This window comes from Patella vulgata, chromosome 1 (assembly GCF_932274485.2).
Source record: "Patella vulgata chromosome 1, xgPatVulg1.2, whole genome shotgun sequence".
NCBI classification, from domain to species: Eukaryota; Metazoa; Mollusca; class Gastropoda; family Patellidae; genus Patella; species Patella vulgata.
Window position 1 is genome coordinate 79,731,692 of NC_065879.2, and position 17,346 is coordinate 79,749,037.

At 37.4% G+C, this 17,346-nt stretch overlaps 1 protein-coding gene across 2 annotated transcripts in view; it reads right to left on the minus strand.

The window, feature by feature from the left end:
- The window catches only part of LOC126824023 (uncharacterized), a 40,648-nt gene that overhangs the window by 11,933 nt on the left and 11,369 nt on the right, over positions 1–17,346 (minus strand). Inside the window, exons 9-19 of one of the 2 annotated variants that reach the window (XM_050553128.2) lie at positions 14,325–14,500; positions 12,748–12,892; positions 12,094–12,296; positions 10,631–10,772; positions 7,617–7,783; positions 5,923–6,182; positions 3,210–3,293; positions 2,355–2,720; positions 1,971–2,056; positions 1,072–1,135; positions 573–752 (exon numbers count right to left, since the gene is read on the minus strand). In XM_050553128.2, the coding sequence (XP_050409085.1) occupies positions 573–752; positions 1,072–1,135; positions 1,971–2,056; positions 2,355–2,720; positions 3,210–3,293; positions 5,923–6,182; positions 7,617–7,783; positions 10,631–10,772; positions 12,094–12,296; positions 12,748–12,892; positions 14,325–14,500 (1,873 nt within the window). Of the gene's footprint in view, positions 1–572; positions 753–1,071; positions 1,136–1,867; positions 1,906–1,970; positions 2,057–2,354; positions 2,721–3,209; positions 3,294–5,922; positions 6,183–7,616; positions 7,784–10,630; positions 10,773–12,093; positions 12,297–12,747; positions 12,893–14,324; positions 14,501–17,346 lie in introns of those variants that run through there. The other variant, XM_050553138.2, reaches the window with a different exon arrangement.

Genomic DNA, 17,346 nt, shown 5'->3' on the forward strand with positions numbered 1-17,346 from the left:
GCTTTCATACTGCGCTGCTACGACCGTACAGCGACCAGAAAATGCACAAGGTCGCCAGCAAACGTGACCACAACGAGAGAAGAATTACAAACTTGAAAAAGTCGCGTTCTTACAGCTTTCCAGGTCAGATCGCAGAACCTTGGCGTTTGTTTTGAACATGTTCAACACAAACTCCGTGACTCGGCGATCGTGGGCGACCATGGAGACCACATCACGATATCTAGCGTTTCCATCACGCTTTTACCACGCTTATGGCGATCTTGACGTGCTCTACGACCATTTTCTCTCGCCGTAGCGCCACAGTAAGGACGCCACCCCGGTAATTGCGCTTGTAATTGCGATATGTTAGAATTTAGATAGTACTTCCCAAGATGTAATGTTTTAGCAACACAGTATTCACAGACGCTTGAATATATTGGCTAATAAATCATTGCGTCTTCAGCACCTCTGCTGTCGACGAAGTACATCGTTTATCACCATTAGATCAAGTTCAGATATTTTAATTTTAAAAAACATTAACTGTTGCGAGGTGGAATATGCCGAGGAGAATTTCAGATTTTAGTTTGTGTTACCTTGTAGTCTCCATTTCTCTCTACTTGAAGAACACCAACGCCACCATCACACATTACGTATTCTATGATCCAGTTTTGTGAGTAACATTTACTGATCATATAAGCTGTTCCACCAACTCTTGCTATCACACCACAGTTACAATATGCATCACCACCACAGCTAACAGTTTGTATTTGTACCTGCAGTTAATACATTCATTTCAGTTAGTATTTCATATATTTTAGATTTTGTCCAATCGGTCTGATCAAATCTATCATTTACTAAGCCTGCTGAGTTCACACTGATAAATGGCCCACAAATAAATGCCACAAATATTTGTCCACAGCTTGCATAAAGGTGTGTGCGAGTGTTGTGTGTGTTTTGGTGGTGGGGAGGGATTGCGGGGTATGCGTGATGGAGGGATTTGTCTGTATCCGTATGTGGAAGGGGGGGGGGACATGATAGGAGGAACACAAAGGCATTTTACACCGACACTATATTATACATAATATAACTAACCTCTATATCGTTTGCGTCATCTTTATAGAGTGTATATGTTCCCAGATATTGTAAGTCGAGCAAACTGTAAAATGAAGAGAACATGCACATATCTACTTATTGATCATTTTTAAATGTATTCCAAGTATATAATTTAAACACATTTAACAAACACACAGTTAGGCTGATTCTTCAATCGCAAATAGATAGATGGCACATATGATTAGTTGCAAAGTAATCTTATTGTAAAGCCTCGTAGCGGGTTATGTTAGCCATTGCACTATGCCAAAAAGAATGACATTATTAATATCTATAACAAGTTTGAATATTTCTCCTCATTGAAAAGTAAAGTTATTGTGTTCCAATTTATTGGTCAATCAAAAGTAGAATATTCGAACCATCAAACTTAGTTCCGGTATAGATGTAATCGTTTACCTCTGCTTTATAGCCTTATGGAGAATGATCATCATCGAACCCAGCCAAGACATTCGCCTAATAAACCCAAACATCAGGTATGAACATTCTACCTTAACTAGAAGCAGAGCGAGCTATTCGGTACCAAAACTGCGACCAACAGCTGAACAGACAGACACAGCCGTGCCGCGCGGACAGACGGACATCTGGTATGATTTTGTTTGCTTCTAAAATTTGATTACGACGAAATTAATTTCAAACAAACTGCGCCCAATTAAACCAAATCAATTATCTCAAGTAAACTAGACGGTGTTTATTAAATATCCTTGTGGTAAAATGTGCTGATGACAAAGGGTAAATTGGATTTTAGATTTATAAAATTGATTTTGTTTTGTATACGCACAGTCCTTTAAATGTTTGGAGTCTGGGATCAATGTAGGCTTTGCATGAACAAAGGGTAAATCGAATTTTGAATTTATAAAATTGATTTTGTTTTGTATACATACAGTCCTTTAAATGTTTGAAGTCTGGGATCACTGTAGGCTTTGCATAGTAATGACTGTGTAGGCAAAGTATCTTTTACTACAATAACCTGTATAAACATATATAAATAACAAATAATTATTATTATGCAACTGATACTAATACGTCAACGAAATACTGAATAAAAATTAATGACTATGTTACATTTTGATGTCACAGATTAATTAAAATTATTTTAAACTGACTATGGCATCTTTAAGGGAATAGTATACCAGAATTTTAAATTTCAGCCCATGATAGTTTAAACAAATTTTCCATTCAATTACATTGTCATGAAACTAATTTAGCCAAACAATAAACAAAGCATTACAACGGGTCCATTTAAATGTAAGAACATATTTACATACTTGTACACGGGGATGTATTGTGTAGCTACCCCAAGTTTTATGGTATCCATAATCTATCTGAGATGACCTTAATATTACTTCAAACTGTGTTAAGGATCGACCATATTGCTTTATTGTGTCGGTAGCTACATTGATGATATATTCGTTATCCCATCCATGTTTCAGGACGTCTACACCACATTTATCAGTGATTGATAGACTGGCACCACATGTAGAATCAGAATAATCTGGTGTAGATACTGTTACACCATAATTACATGTTAAATTGGGTTGATTTTCTAATGGCGGGCATCCTATCTCTGCAGTTGATCTTATTCTTATTTGACCAGTTTCGCCTTCCCGTATTCTAATTACAGGATTTAAGACCTACAGTTGAAAAAGAAACGTGAGAATAAATGGTACTTAATCCTGAAAATTATCACATTACATGTAAGAAGTGCTATATTTGGATTTCATTTTTAGTATCTATGCTAACGAAGCATTTGGTAATAATGAACATGCATATGGGTCTAAAGATAAAAATAACTGACATGTAAATCTTTAAGTTACTTTAGGTGATATTGGAAACTACTCAACTTCTGGATTTTTGTAACCAGAGTAACAAAGCATTTTATACTTTTCCGGAATAACAATAATCAGTTTTTATATATCTTGAAAATCAAATAAAGACGTTGAGTGGACTCCATGTGTGCTATATGAAAAATGGTTACCTATATGAGTGAACATTCAAACCAATATATGTTTGAATAAAACTGAGGTTCGAATTCGAATCTGTTAAAACATTAAAATCCTGTGTCCAGTAAACTTCAGGCGCTTTGACCATAATTAGCACTTTATAATATATAATTAACATACCTTTATTCCAATGAATTTCGATTCACTCTTAGAAACAGTCTGGTGTGATGTTTCATTTCTACTAGCAAATATCTCGCATCGTATCTACAAGAAAAAAAAACAGCGGTTTATTTTACTTTGATCAATAAGTTAGACCTGCAATAAGCAGATTTAGCTCTTGCATAATGTATGTTTAAAATCATTATTTACGTATCATTGTTATTTGTAAGACTATATTACCAGCCCCTTAAGATATTGGGGGTTGGTAACGGTACCAATGTGTGAATTGCTAGGGATTTCTATTAATGCGAAAAGCAATTGACCTGGCCCCGATTTCACAAAACATTCTCAGACTTAACTTAAGAATTTACTCAAAACTGTTTGCCTTATTATAACTAAAATATAGACCTTTATAAAACTTTTGTTGTTTTAATGTATTAAACATTTTTTGTGTTTTTGGACCAAACATATTTCTCATAAACAGTGACTGAAAGATGAGTAAATTCTTAACTTTAGTCCGAAAATGCTTTGTGAAATCGGGGCCCGTATAATTAACACCTATATTTCTATGTCGTGCTAATTTAAAGGAAATCCATTTCAAACGTTTCGATTCGTTTCGGAGTCTCACACCATACATTTTAAACTGCTTCGATATTTGCTATACATGTAAAAGTTAGAGGAAATAAAATCACTTACATTTTTAAAACCCAATCAAAGCGGTAGTTTTATAATGTTCATTTCAATCGCCGGTTCAGTTTATGAGAAAATAAATCTATAAGCCTGATCGCTTTATATATACTATTCAAAAAAAGTAGGGGATATTTGATTTTGGGGGCATAATACTAAAATATGCAAATGACTACGAAAAAAGTCACTATAGAACCTAACAGAAGAAACATTTCCAGTTACATGTGACGCCCAAACGCACCAATAGCTACCGCATGGAATGCAGGTGATGCTTGGGATCATCATGGGGGTCCAACCCAAGATTTGCACGACTCTGACTTTGAATGTTACAGTCATTGTGGCATTGAATTCCAGGGTGGAAACATCAGTTTAATTGTTTTATTGACCAGAAAACAAATTTTGATATGCGTCGGCTTACCCAAAATGAAAGGTTACGTGCCCTTGGCATGCTACAGATCGGCACAACACAGGCGGTTGTGGCGCGGACGATGAATGTTTCTCAATCTGTCATAAGCAGGCTATGGTCCAGATACCGTGATAAACAATCTGTACAGGACAGACCACGCTCAGGTCGACCAAGGGCGACAACTCAAGCCCAGGATCGATTTATCCGTACCTTGGCCTTGAGAAATCGTGTCATCACAGCAAATCAGATCAGCGCTCGTCTTCAAACAGACACTGGTGTGAGAGTGAGTGGCCAGACGATTCGGAATCGACTGCATAGGGGTCACCTTCGCGCCCGACGTCCTCGCGTGATCCCTTGTTTGAGAGATCATCACATTCAGATGAGTCAAGGTTCACTGTTGATTTTTTGGACAGACGTAGGAGGGTGTGGCGTCGTCGAAACGAGCGCTTCCAAGACGTTAACGTCATCAGACATGATCGATTTGGGGGTGGTTCTGTTATGGTGTGGGGAGGCATCACTGTTGCTGGAAGAACGGCTTTACATGTTGTTGCAGGGCGTGTTACAGGCCAGTACTACCGGGACAACATTTTGGCAGTCCATGTTGTGCCGTTCGCACGACGTCATGGCCGACGTTTCATCTTCCAGGATGACAACGCAAGATGTCACAGGGCCAGGATCGTTACAGGTTACCTCCAACAACAGAACATCACCACATTACCTTGGCCAGCACTGAGTCCCGACCTCTCCCCCATCGAGCATGTCTGGGACATGCTTGGACAGAGGTTACGTCAACGTCAACAACGTCCTGCCAATGTCCAAGAACTTGCTGCTGCGTTGCAACAGGAATGGGACAATCTGGACCAAAATGACCTTAGACGTCTCATTAGGAGTATGCCACGTCGGATCAATGCTTGTTTGGCAAACAGAGGAGGATTTACCCGTTACTGACTTGGTTGTGATGCTGTGGTAACTTTGCTGTTTGACCCCGGGTATCATTTTACCCTTATAATGGTCAGTCTGTGCCTTACTTAGTCTAACGATCATTTGGAATAAATCGATGAATGTGAACTTCATTTCATTTTGTCATTTGTTTCTTCGTCAGTTTCATTAGGTGACTTTAATAACACTTAAAAATCAAATATCCCCTACTTTTTTTGAATAGTATATTACTTAAACATACATTATGCAAGAGTTAAATCTGCCTATTGCAGTTCTTTCTTTAGGGCTGAAATGTTATTTAAATTATTAATTAGACATTAATCAACTCTCAATGTCATCGCTAGCTTGTGATATTTTGCAGATTGGAATACATTTGGCGAAGGATAATTAAACGTAAAACCGGATAACCAAAACTTTGTTTTTTATCGTGCCGCCTTAAGTAATGATGATCGAGGCTAGAATAAAATTCAAAAGCTAATATCTCGCTTCAGAGTGGAACAATATGATTAAAATGTTCATCATATTCTATTTACATTATCTATTTTTTAACTATTATAGCGAGAACTGGCAACTTTTTATCTAATCCCCCATAATTCCCCTTTAACGTGAAATTGTAAACAAACATCAAGGACAAATTAAATTAAATCTATATACACAAATTAAATTAAATCTATATACACATATATCTATGATGGAACTTACATCGTAACCAACTGTTCTGTTCATCTGGTCTTCCGTTAAACTCAGTCCGTTTTTAAAGCTTTCTAGATCTAATGAACCTTGGATTACAGTACTAGTATATACCAGAATATCATCCACGTACCACGCCGCCAAATAAAAAACAGTCTCATCTACACCATCAAAATCACAGAAGAACCGGTACATCATTCTTGGACCGTTCTCATCTTTCCGAAATTCAGTGGTAATATTAACAATAGGAAGGACATCTAAACTAGACTCAGCTAAAAAAAATAAACAAAGGATGACTATACAGGCGCGGATCCGTGGGGGGCGCCTTATTTTTTGCGTGGCGAGCAATTTTTTATCCCATATATTCTCACGGGAAAGGAATTAACAGTCAGTTTAGGTTGGAAATCGTAATTTACTCCGAAACGAGTCGGTTGGTGACTTGGTTGATTGCCCGTCAGTCCGCCCACCGAGGGCCGGCCATCATAGGCGTACGAGCCAGGGGGGGGGGCAGGGGGACAGCTACTTTGTGCGACATTTTTCGGGCATCGATTATTATTTGTGAATGCAGCTGCAACAGTCTGATTGAATGGTTGGAATTCAAAATGGGATTTAGGTTACAAAACCATTGGATACTGTTGGAGTTGCTTACACGGGCTAGAATAGCAGAAAACGCATATGCGGTGGTTAAATTTTCAAAATTTTCTCCGGGAGGGTGAGGCCTCCATACTCCCCGACGATTGATTGGTTGTTTGGAATTCGGGTCAGCCAGGTGGGCTATATTGGACCAAATTGAAGTTGCTGTATTCACAGGCTGGAATAGCAGGAAAACGCGTTTGCGGCAGTTAAATTTTCAAAATTTTCTGCTAACGCTCCCGTCTTCGTGGACTGTAAACGATTGATCTTTTGATTGGAATTCGAGTCAGCCATCTTGATTAGGCTATAATAGACCACTTTGTTCAAGGACTGAAATAGCAGGAAAACGTGTTTGCAGCCGTCAAATAGATTCCAAAATTTTCTTTGGGGGGGGGGGGAGTCCATGCAAGGTAAGCTCTGCTTCTTCGCCTCTCGAGGGAGGCCAACGCCGCTGTCTGTAAACCCGAAATTTTTTCGAGCATTTCGGGTTCTGCCTCCCTAACTGTCATCGAGCCCGTACGCCTATGCCGGCCATCGCACTCCGAAGTGGGGGCAGCCCGCCCCCCCCCCCCCCTTCTGAAAATTTTGGTTCCGTCCCTGCTGTCGTTTTATAAATACTAAACTTCAAAACAAATACATTTATTATGTATTATGCTTTTCTATTTAACACCAGCTCTCGTTCTGCAAGTGCTAGGGTTGGACTTATTTCTCCAGTATGTCCGAATGATCTAGAAATAAATCGAATGAGTAACATAAATAGATAAACAGTGGAGCTGTAGTCTTCGGGTCAGTATCGTAAGATACAAAGAATACAAGCTTGTGGTTCGTTGTTCACCAGAAATGGAATTGAAAGACGCTTTTATGGGGAATACCCGGGAGTGGGCTTTTCACAAGCCTTATTGCTGATATCTGGGAAGCGTCATAAAGAGAATCCGTTTTATTCTATGTGACTTGAAATCGTTAATGTTAAAACAGGTATAACTAGGTCAAACTGAGATGTATGTGTGTATGGGGGGGGGGTATCTACTTTCAAACGTTGACTATGTAAAACAATCATACATCATTCCACTTACTTAAACATATAACAGATGCATCTTCTGTGTGACTACATCTATAGCCATTACCATATGTACACTGTTCATATATAGACGATTCTTGACCCGTGCAAACAACATTTGTAAGATGTATCGTACCAGTTCCTTCACCAAAGTAAGCATCTTTCTTAGCTATGGCTCCACTCCTAAGTAAGAAAATTGTGTCATGTAAACATTTACCATTTATATCCTACTTTCCTCATTTTGTAGTTATTGTATGTGGTTTATTTATGAAAATGAAATACCAAACATTTTGCATAATATGATAAAGTTTAAAGCTACATTATGTAATATTTCGACCGTTGGCCGTTCTTGCTATAATAGTTCAAACATGATTATATTGAAAATTTCCGTCAAATTACTGTATCCTGAGAGCAAATAGGGGTGTTTGAATTTTGATAAAGAAATTTTAATTTTCAAGTCCCATTACGATGATAATAAACTAGATTGTTATTTTGAACCAGTAAAAAAGAGACCTGCAATGGGCACATTTGTCTTTTGTGTAATTTTGTTCATCTCATTTAGTTCATAAAATAATAAAAATGTTTTATTCTGTATAATTTTCAGAGAATTTGTGATTAATCTTTAAAAAAAAGCTTGTATTTTGAACAGCATAAAGTTTCCAAACTGAGAATAGAAATGAAATGGGATTTAATAGAGACTAATAGAGACTAGCATACGCAATATAGTGTACTATGAGGGAAAATTTGCCCGGAAAGCGGCCTATCCTTATATCGAATTCCAACTGCCAGGGAGTCTTTTACGTGCACACCAATGTGTACACAGGACCTCGGGTTTTTCTTCCCACTCGAACGACTATCCTGCACCACTGACAAGGCGGAACCACGCCGGAAAATCCCGACGTACCTTCTTAACCAATGCAGGGATCGAACACGAATCCACAAAGAATTTTGTTGTGATAATTTTGAAACGGCTCAATATTTTGGCGGTTGCAGGCGATTCGAGTAGGCTTTTTAAAAATTTAATTTTACTCTGTACTATTAGCCAAAATTAAAACTGAATGTTGATGGCGAAGTGGTGACAGAAACAATACCGATTCTTGAGATGCATGCAGATGCAGGTCAATCTGATTAAAACACAGATCCTATTTCGTTTCGTTTTAATAGTTCAAAATTTCGTCTTACTTGTCTTTACTACGGGGGTGGAATGGCCGAATGGTTAGCACGTGCGTGTTGTATCATAAGGCCTGTCATTGAGTCAACTGGCGTGGTTTCGAATCCCCGGTTGTACGCGACAAGGATTAGGGTCGCCTGTCTAACCTCGTGGGTTTTCTCCGGGTCCTCAGGTTTCCTCCCACTGTTAAAAACGCCTACGCGCAAGCGAATTATTGAAATAAAATTAAACCATATCTTAGTCCCGAAATGACCTAGTTTGTGTCGAGTGGACATTAAACCCCATTTCTCTCTCTCGCTGCCTTTACTACACTAGGATTTGGAAGAGTTGTTATCATTGACGTGTTCTGGATGGTGTGGGGGATTAGCCAATGAAACGGTCTGTTACGGCAAGTTCTTGGCCTTTTTTATGCACGGAACTGTGGGTAAACCACAAGAAACGTCAACGCTGATTGATTAATCAATGTCTAGGGTCGTTTACACCTGACATAAACTCCACTATAACGGGTCAGATCTTCATGTACTGTAGGCCATCGAAAGTATAAAATAAACGAAATGAAACGAAATGTAGATCTGTATCTTAATCGGACTGGGTGCAGGTGTAAAAGAAACAAAGTAATCTCGGAGGAGATTGTAACACTCGAGCAAAAAGTTTCTTTTGGAACCTTATTTTAAAGGGTCATAAAATATTGCTTTTCACCTGTAAAAGTTACAAGAATGGGGCCTTGTGATTTTCAAAAGTACAACATAAGATAAAAAATTAAGATTCCCAGAAATATTTCTGTCAATACAAGTGGTTCATTCAGTGTCAAAGACTCTTTGTCAAATGATTATCTGCAGTAATTGTACAAACAGATACTGTAAGTTGACGTAGTTCATTTCACTTCCGAATGTCGAAGCAACGAGGCCATTTCTTCACATTTTCCTTTTTATTTGCACACTATAACCACATTCACGATGGATATGATATCTGGAGTGGAAACTTTAAACTTGAGGTCAAGGAAATTAATTGAATTAGGTCCAGACTATCGGATTAAATACAAATTGTTTGGACCGACTGGGCTAATAAAGAGGGGCTTACGCCATACACTGTGCTATGGGGGATAATTTAACTGGACAGTGGCGCTACGACCTACCCGAATTCCAACTGTCACGGGTCATTTGCATACACAGATATTTGTACACGGGACCTCGGCTTTCCATTCCATCCGAACGACCAGACAATATCTGAAGCTATCACGGCCCTCTGTCCTGCACCACTCGGCAAATCTCGGCAGATTCCGGTACCCTACATCTAACCTCGGCTGTATGATAGTAAGTGATATGTACCTAGCCCTATACAATTGCAATGCGACACCGGTTTACTTATTAGGAAAACTTGCAGCTTTTAGAAAGAAGTTCTCATAATTCCGTCGTTCGAAGAATGTGTGAATTTTCAGTGCAAACTTGTCATTGTCTAAAGAAAATCGGATAAACTTGAGAGAAAAACAGCTTCCGACTTAAAAATCTTTGTATGATAAAACATTCTTCAAAGACGTCTTCATGGGCAACGCCGTTGGTAATCCGGTAACTTAAAAGTAGTTGCAATGGTGGACGTCGTCACACAGCCGAGGCTAGATGTAGGATACAGGAATCTACTGAGGTTTGCCGAGTGGTCCTGCACCATTGGTGAGTAAGTCTGTGTCTTACTCCAAATTTAAACTGACAGGGAATAGTAATATAGTACATTGTAAAAAAAAGACCTCCGTATTATTAGAGCGTTAGAGCGTGTGCATGAAAATTATTAGGTACATTGAACAAATCATGGAAGATCAAACTGATAGAAAATAAATTTCATTAAAAAGGAAAGAAATACCTTACCTCTTAAACCCAAGTTCCCAGCATACTACTGATGCCTCCTCTGGCCCCCATCCATCATCACAAATTGTCCCCCATACACCATTTTTGTAAAATTCAACTCTGCCTTCATTAGGTGTAGCACCTCTGGCTAGACGAACTGAAGCTGTGGATGAATATTGCAGAATGTTGTTTTTTTTATAGTTATTCAAATGTGCATTATATGTTATCATTCTATCTTTTGTTATTAATCAGCCCGTTCTTTAGTGCAATATAAGCCAAACCAAATAAAGATAGGTACCTATGTAGATAATATACATACGATCCGTATGTGGTTTACTGTTTATGGGTACACGATTACCTTTCATTGAAGATCATGTACAACTTCAACTTAATTGATTATCTTGCTTACTTTTGGCCACCTAGCATGTTTCTTACCCATCCACTCCGACTCCACCACACTCATGCCCCTTTAGTTATTGTCTATTATAGAAATGAAATGAAATGAAATGGGGTTTAACGTCCTACTGTTCTGCTGCTATACTGGGCTAATGAAGACGGGCATACGCCATACAGTGTGCTATGAGGGCAATTTTGCCCGGGCAGCGGCACTATCGCCTACTCTTATATCGAATTCCAACTGCCAGGGGATCTTTTACGTGCATTTGCATCACTGACAAGGGGGAAGCACGCCGGAAAATCTGGATGAACTTTCTTGGCCAATGCAGGGATCGAACACCCGACCTCCAGACTAGCGAGCCAGCATCTTACCTACTTAGCCACGTAATCCCTGTCTATTTTAGATCACGGCACGTATTGGCTTGGCATTAATAGTATTAAGTATAAATGATATCTGCTTATTGATAGTGTCACTTTTTGAAATTACCTAGAAGAGATTTTTCTTGTATAGTTTTAGATTTAAATGACCTCCAATCAAGCGTTTTAGATTTAATTGACCTCCAGCCAAAGGTTTTAAGTTGTAATTTGATTTTATTGTTATTGTCGTTACATAACCTACATATTTGTCCACAGAATTATATCTGGTGTTAAATCAATTACTATTTTGCTAATTTTAATCCTTTATTTATGGGGGTGGGGGTGGATGGCTGAATGGTTAGCGTGCGCGCGCTGTATCATAAAGTCTGTCATTGAGTCGACTGGCGTGGTTTCGAATCCCCGGTTGTACGTGACAAGGAGTAGGGTCGCCTGTCCAACCTCGTGGGTTTTTCTCCGGGTCCTCCGGTTTCCTCCCACTGCTAAAGACCCCTACGCGCAAGCGATTGATTGAAATAAAATAAAAACCATATGTTAGTCCCGAAATTACCTAGTTTGTGTCGAGTGGACGTTAAACCCCATCTCTCTCTCTCTCCTTTATTTATGATGGTAATTTTATAGATACTGAAAGTCGACTATACCTTTATTCTCAACATGTTTGATAACCTGAAATCTTTCGCAAAGGTGAAAACATTTTTTTTTACGTTACTTACGATGACATCTAACAGAAACATCACCATTGTGTCTACAATTAGATTGACCCCATTCATCATGTTGACATGTGGATAAAGTAGTATGTGAAGGCGTGTAAGGGGTATAAAATGGACCGTAATTATTTCGACAGTAGACATTATCAAGCCAGATAGGATCAGACCCTTCCCCAAAATAAGCTCCACCATATGCTTCAGCTCTAGTTCTGAAAGTTAGAAAACAAATAGACGCGCACATTAATACCGACTTTTACAAAGTTTTTGGTTGAAATGATATACATGTAATGTTTTAACATGTTTAGATTATCTTCATTGTGACTTTGCTACATTAAATTCAAACGTACATTTAATCAATTACTGCCATTTCAGCCACTTGGGATAATTAATTAACAAAATTAAAAGCCTAACAACGACAAGCCCTATGATCGATATCCAACAACACAAATTCGTAATGAAAGTGGTTCCCCCCTGCTGCCCTATTGACTGAAATTACGTTTGCTTAAAAAGGAATTTTAAAACAGACATTGTTCAACAGTCAAATTAATTTGCGCAGCAACCTTTTTGGAATTTAATTATTATTATCACTATTATAATTCGCTCCTTAGTCACTTTTTGTGTGGTATTTGGCTAAATAACAGTATATATGTTCTATATTACGTGGTATATCCAATCTTGTTGCAAACAATGTTTGCTTCACGTTGACCCCATCGTTTATCACAGACAGTTCCCCATCGATTATTTACAAATAGTTCAACTCTTCCTTCACGTGGATCGGATCCACCAACAAGTCGATAACCAATATCTGTAACAACAAAAAATAACCAATTTATTGCGTATTCGGAAAGGTTTTGTTCTTATTATAATGTTTTGTTTGTGGAACTTGTACCAAAAACTGTACCTGGTGCAAACATTCCGCAATCGTAGGATTTCATGATCTTCTGCAATACCGATTTACTGCAATAAATTGGGTTAGAGTGTCCATATCTCTTAATTTTTTAGACTGGCGATTTTTGGAAATGTGATAGTTTGCAGCATTTTGTCAACATGCTTGACCGAAGGGTTATAGATTACATGATTATGTTATTCAAGTTATGAAACCGTTCTCAACGTAATATTTGAGTTTTGTTTTAGCCTAACATAATAGTTTGAGTTTTATTTTAGCCTAACATAAATATTTTGAGGGTTTTTTTATTATTGATACCGGGTTGTAGTGCTTAGTCTATGTGGCTTAGTGTCTCTTGTATTCCAAAACTTAGCATGATGAAATTCGTAGTTTGCATTTAGACCCTCTATATCTCTTAATCTATATAAATTTTCGTTTATCATAGTAACAAAAATAAATGTATTATCTCCCATACAAGTGACAATTCTATGGAATACAACTACTGCTTTTTACTAGAGGCTTCTCTAGTCATTATCAAGCTATGATAAAAAATGAAAATATGACAGGACAATATATACATGTACACAACAACAGCATTAACTAATCATTGTTGTGTACATGTATATATAGTCCTGTCATATTTTCATTTTTTATCATAGCTTGATAATGACTAGAGAAGCCTAGTCGAAACGTCGCTCAGTAAAAAGCAGTAGTTGTATTCCATAGAATTGTGACCTGTGTACTCTAGTTCAATTACTAAATGCCATTGAAACAGTTTATTATCTCCCAGTTGGTTTTCGTTGATTTATATTAAAACCAAAATAAAATGGTGCGTAACCAAATTAGTCTTTAGCTGAAAGTGCACGGAAAGACAACTCTCCTAGGGAATTCGATCGGTGCCTTCAAATCGGCTTATTGAAAATATATCTGACGGCTTTTGGAAACTTCCGAAAAGTTCGATCTTGAAGTAAAACTTTCTATTTTGTTAAGAATTGAGAATGGCACAAGTTTTCTACTTTAATAAGTATTCGATGTTACTGTGCTCGATACTGCACAATTCCCATGGAGTCGACCTTGTTTACTTCCGGTTCCCGTTTGAATTTTTGTCCAGTTCTTAAAACTATGACTTAATCGTTCACTGACCTTTGTATATCTAGCCACAAACAGTTCGGACTGATTCAGAGATAGTTGAAAAGTACAAGGGGGTTGAATAGAGTTGGAGAAAATATAATTCATACAAATTGTTAGACTGACGAACAGCAGATTTACAAATACTTTTTATCCGTATTAGAATATGCCCAAGTTGAAACGGTAGAAAGCAAGTGGTAATAATAGTGCTTTAAAACCTTACTTTGGCAAATAACAGAAACGTCATTGCTATGACTACAAGAAGAAAAGCCGAAACCACCAATGCGGCAGTCAGCTAAAGAATCTTCTGATCCACTACAATCAACATCATCTATCCATACGGGCATATTAGCCGATCCTTGTCCAAAATGAGCGCCCTTTCTTACTGTAGCCAAATCACTGAAAAATATTTAAAAAATAAAAATTCATACTAAAGGACTTCTGTCACTAAGTTCGATTCAGTGGCGTCTTCTTTGATTAAACGTTAACCTTTACAAGATTACATAGAACTCGATAAAGTATGATAATATATTATATGATATCATTTAAATTTTGGATATGATATGTAAAATATACATATCTATAGCACATTTTTCCTTGTAATTTAAAAATCGGCCCTTTAAAGACGTGTCATATGGAACGTAATTAAACTATTTGGTTGGCCTGGAAAACGTATCTGTTTCTTAAAGACCACATAAGATGGCCAAGAAAATTTTTCGGTACGTGTAGCCAATGGTTACTATATCCACTTTACGGCAAGCTAACGCCAATCTGATTAAAATTAATTCGGCTATTAACGTTTGAGTATCCGACACGCCAAAACGCTTTTCAATTTTTCAATTACGACCTTAATCCGGTTGATTGGTTGGTGACGTCACATAGTATATACATTATCTATACACAATATATCACTATCTGTACAGTATATCTCTGTCTATACAAATCACGGTCCAATTAACACGTGACTGGCCTAATCATAATCACCGAATTATCGTCTTGCATTGTTATAGATTAGACATTTTGTGATTGGAGTATTTTAGAGTGAATTTAAAATGCTTTATCATGCCGTAGATCAATTTAAGCGTCCTTTGTTTAAAAAGGACAACCCAAGCAATTAGCGCCTTTACCGGTAATTTGGATAATACTTGATCTCTATAAGCGCAGAAATACAAATGGTGCCAGTCATTTGTCGTTATATTCATTATTGGCTATATATAATTATAATAACCATTTCGATACACAAAGAACAACTTATATCATAACTCCATTTGAAATTCACAGCGAATATTTAATTTTTCAATGACTATGCATAATAGATCGCCCTCATTTCTCAGCCAATCAACGCTGGGAATCGTATTACCGTGTACACTGCCATGCATACTACGGCCGTAGTAACTGAGGTTAAATTTTGGAGCGACAATTGTATGGGATTCATGGACATGAACATCAAATACACGTGATCATCGTGACTGTAGTTTCATGGTGCCTTTTTTTATAAAGAAGTTAAACGAGTTAGACAATAGCCTAATCTTATCACAAACGTATATCTATCGAATAATTTATATACAGATTCCGTATCAAGTCCATTAAATGTTGTCTAAACGCCAATCAACAAATAAACGAGGCTACTTTATACAAAAACATCGGTGAACAAAGCTAATTGATTATTGGGTAAAATAAAATTATAAACCACTGATGAGTAATGTACGATTGATCTGGACGGCTAATAAAAACCTAATCAGCATTCTTAATCCAACATCTAACTGTAAATTAATTTATAACGCCATGTGTGTGCGAAGCTAATCTACATCGAGATGTAAATAAATTTATGGTCCCATGTCTGTAACTTTAGTCGGATTGATTAATGACAGATATTAACGATTCTACAATATACATTTGCCATATTATTATTACTACACAAAGATAGTTAGATGACCGTTCTCAATCTCTTAATTCTAACGTATTATTTTGAGATATTTTTTCGTATTTCATTTTTACGGTCTATTTCAGAGTAATGAAGTCAAATCCACATGCTACAGAAAAACGAGATACGAATCGTCATTAACAAATCACGTTTCAGTCATGTTTGACTTTTATGATACATTTTGCATGACCAAATCTTTTACTTCTGTACTCTTTTAGAACCACAATACTCTTCTGACGGAAATATATTTCGAATCGTTTGGACTGCACACGACGGTAGAGTGGCTCTTATCAAAAAGTCACTTTAAAACACAGTTTTAAAATCGCTCTCGTGAGAAGAGGGGCTGGGACATTATAAAACAAATTCTAAATAGGATCTTAAATTAAAATAAATTACAAAAGAAATTATTCCGCAGTCAATTGTTTTATTTAATTAGGGGATTAAGGAGTCAGTCAAGCGTTAATGAATACACACGCCATCTGTATATAGGTAATTAAGGAATAAACATTCCGAATATGCATTCGGTCACTGTGACGTCACTGGCGTCTGAGGGGATTAAGAGTGTTTTCGATAATTTGCAAAGTTGTTTTTACGGGAGGTTTATTTTTGCGACTTTGAGTAAAGATAGTTGAAGTCATTTCAATCAGATTGGTGTGAACTTGCCGTAAAGTGGATATAGTAACCATTGGCTACACGTACCTCAGGGTTTCCAGATCCATCTTATGTGCACTTTAAAGTATATTATCTTTATGACCATGAAAAAAAATTATTGATTTAACACACGAGTATTCCCTCAGCGTTATCAAGTTAATAGAATTAATAACTTCGAGGTAATAATCTAGGTCTATGGAGGGCAAAAGTTTGAAACTTAAGTTCTAACACAAAAAATACTTGTTTTTTTATTTAATTTGTGTTACTCGCCCATAATGTCCCAGAATGTATCAAATCAAATCTATTTTTCACAATTTTCCGAGGCCTTCGTGCTACACTCGATCCTACGGGATTTTTTTTAAATATTCAGCCCTCCTATCTTCCTCACTCAGGCTCTCCACAATATTAATCCGGTGCTGTTCGAAACATCGCCTAAATATATTAGTTTCTGCTTTTCATAAATATTGGGGGGGGGGGGGGGGGGTCGGCGTATTCTTGCTGCAGGGGGGGGGGAGTAAATTCCATGAGGAGAGCAGAAAATGGGGCATTTGTGTTGTAAAAAGTTCGAATCAAAAGTTCTGAACATTGATGGACATATCCCTAGGCATGAAAAATTATTCTGATTTCCAGTCCAGTCAACTGCCCCCCTCCACCCCATATCGGTATGATA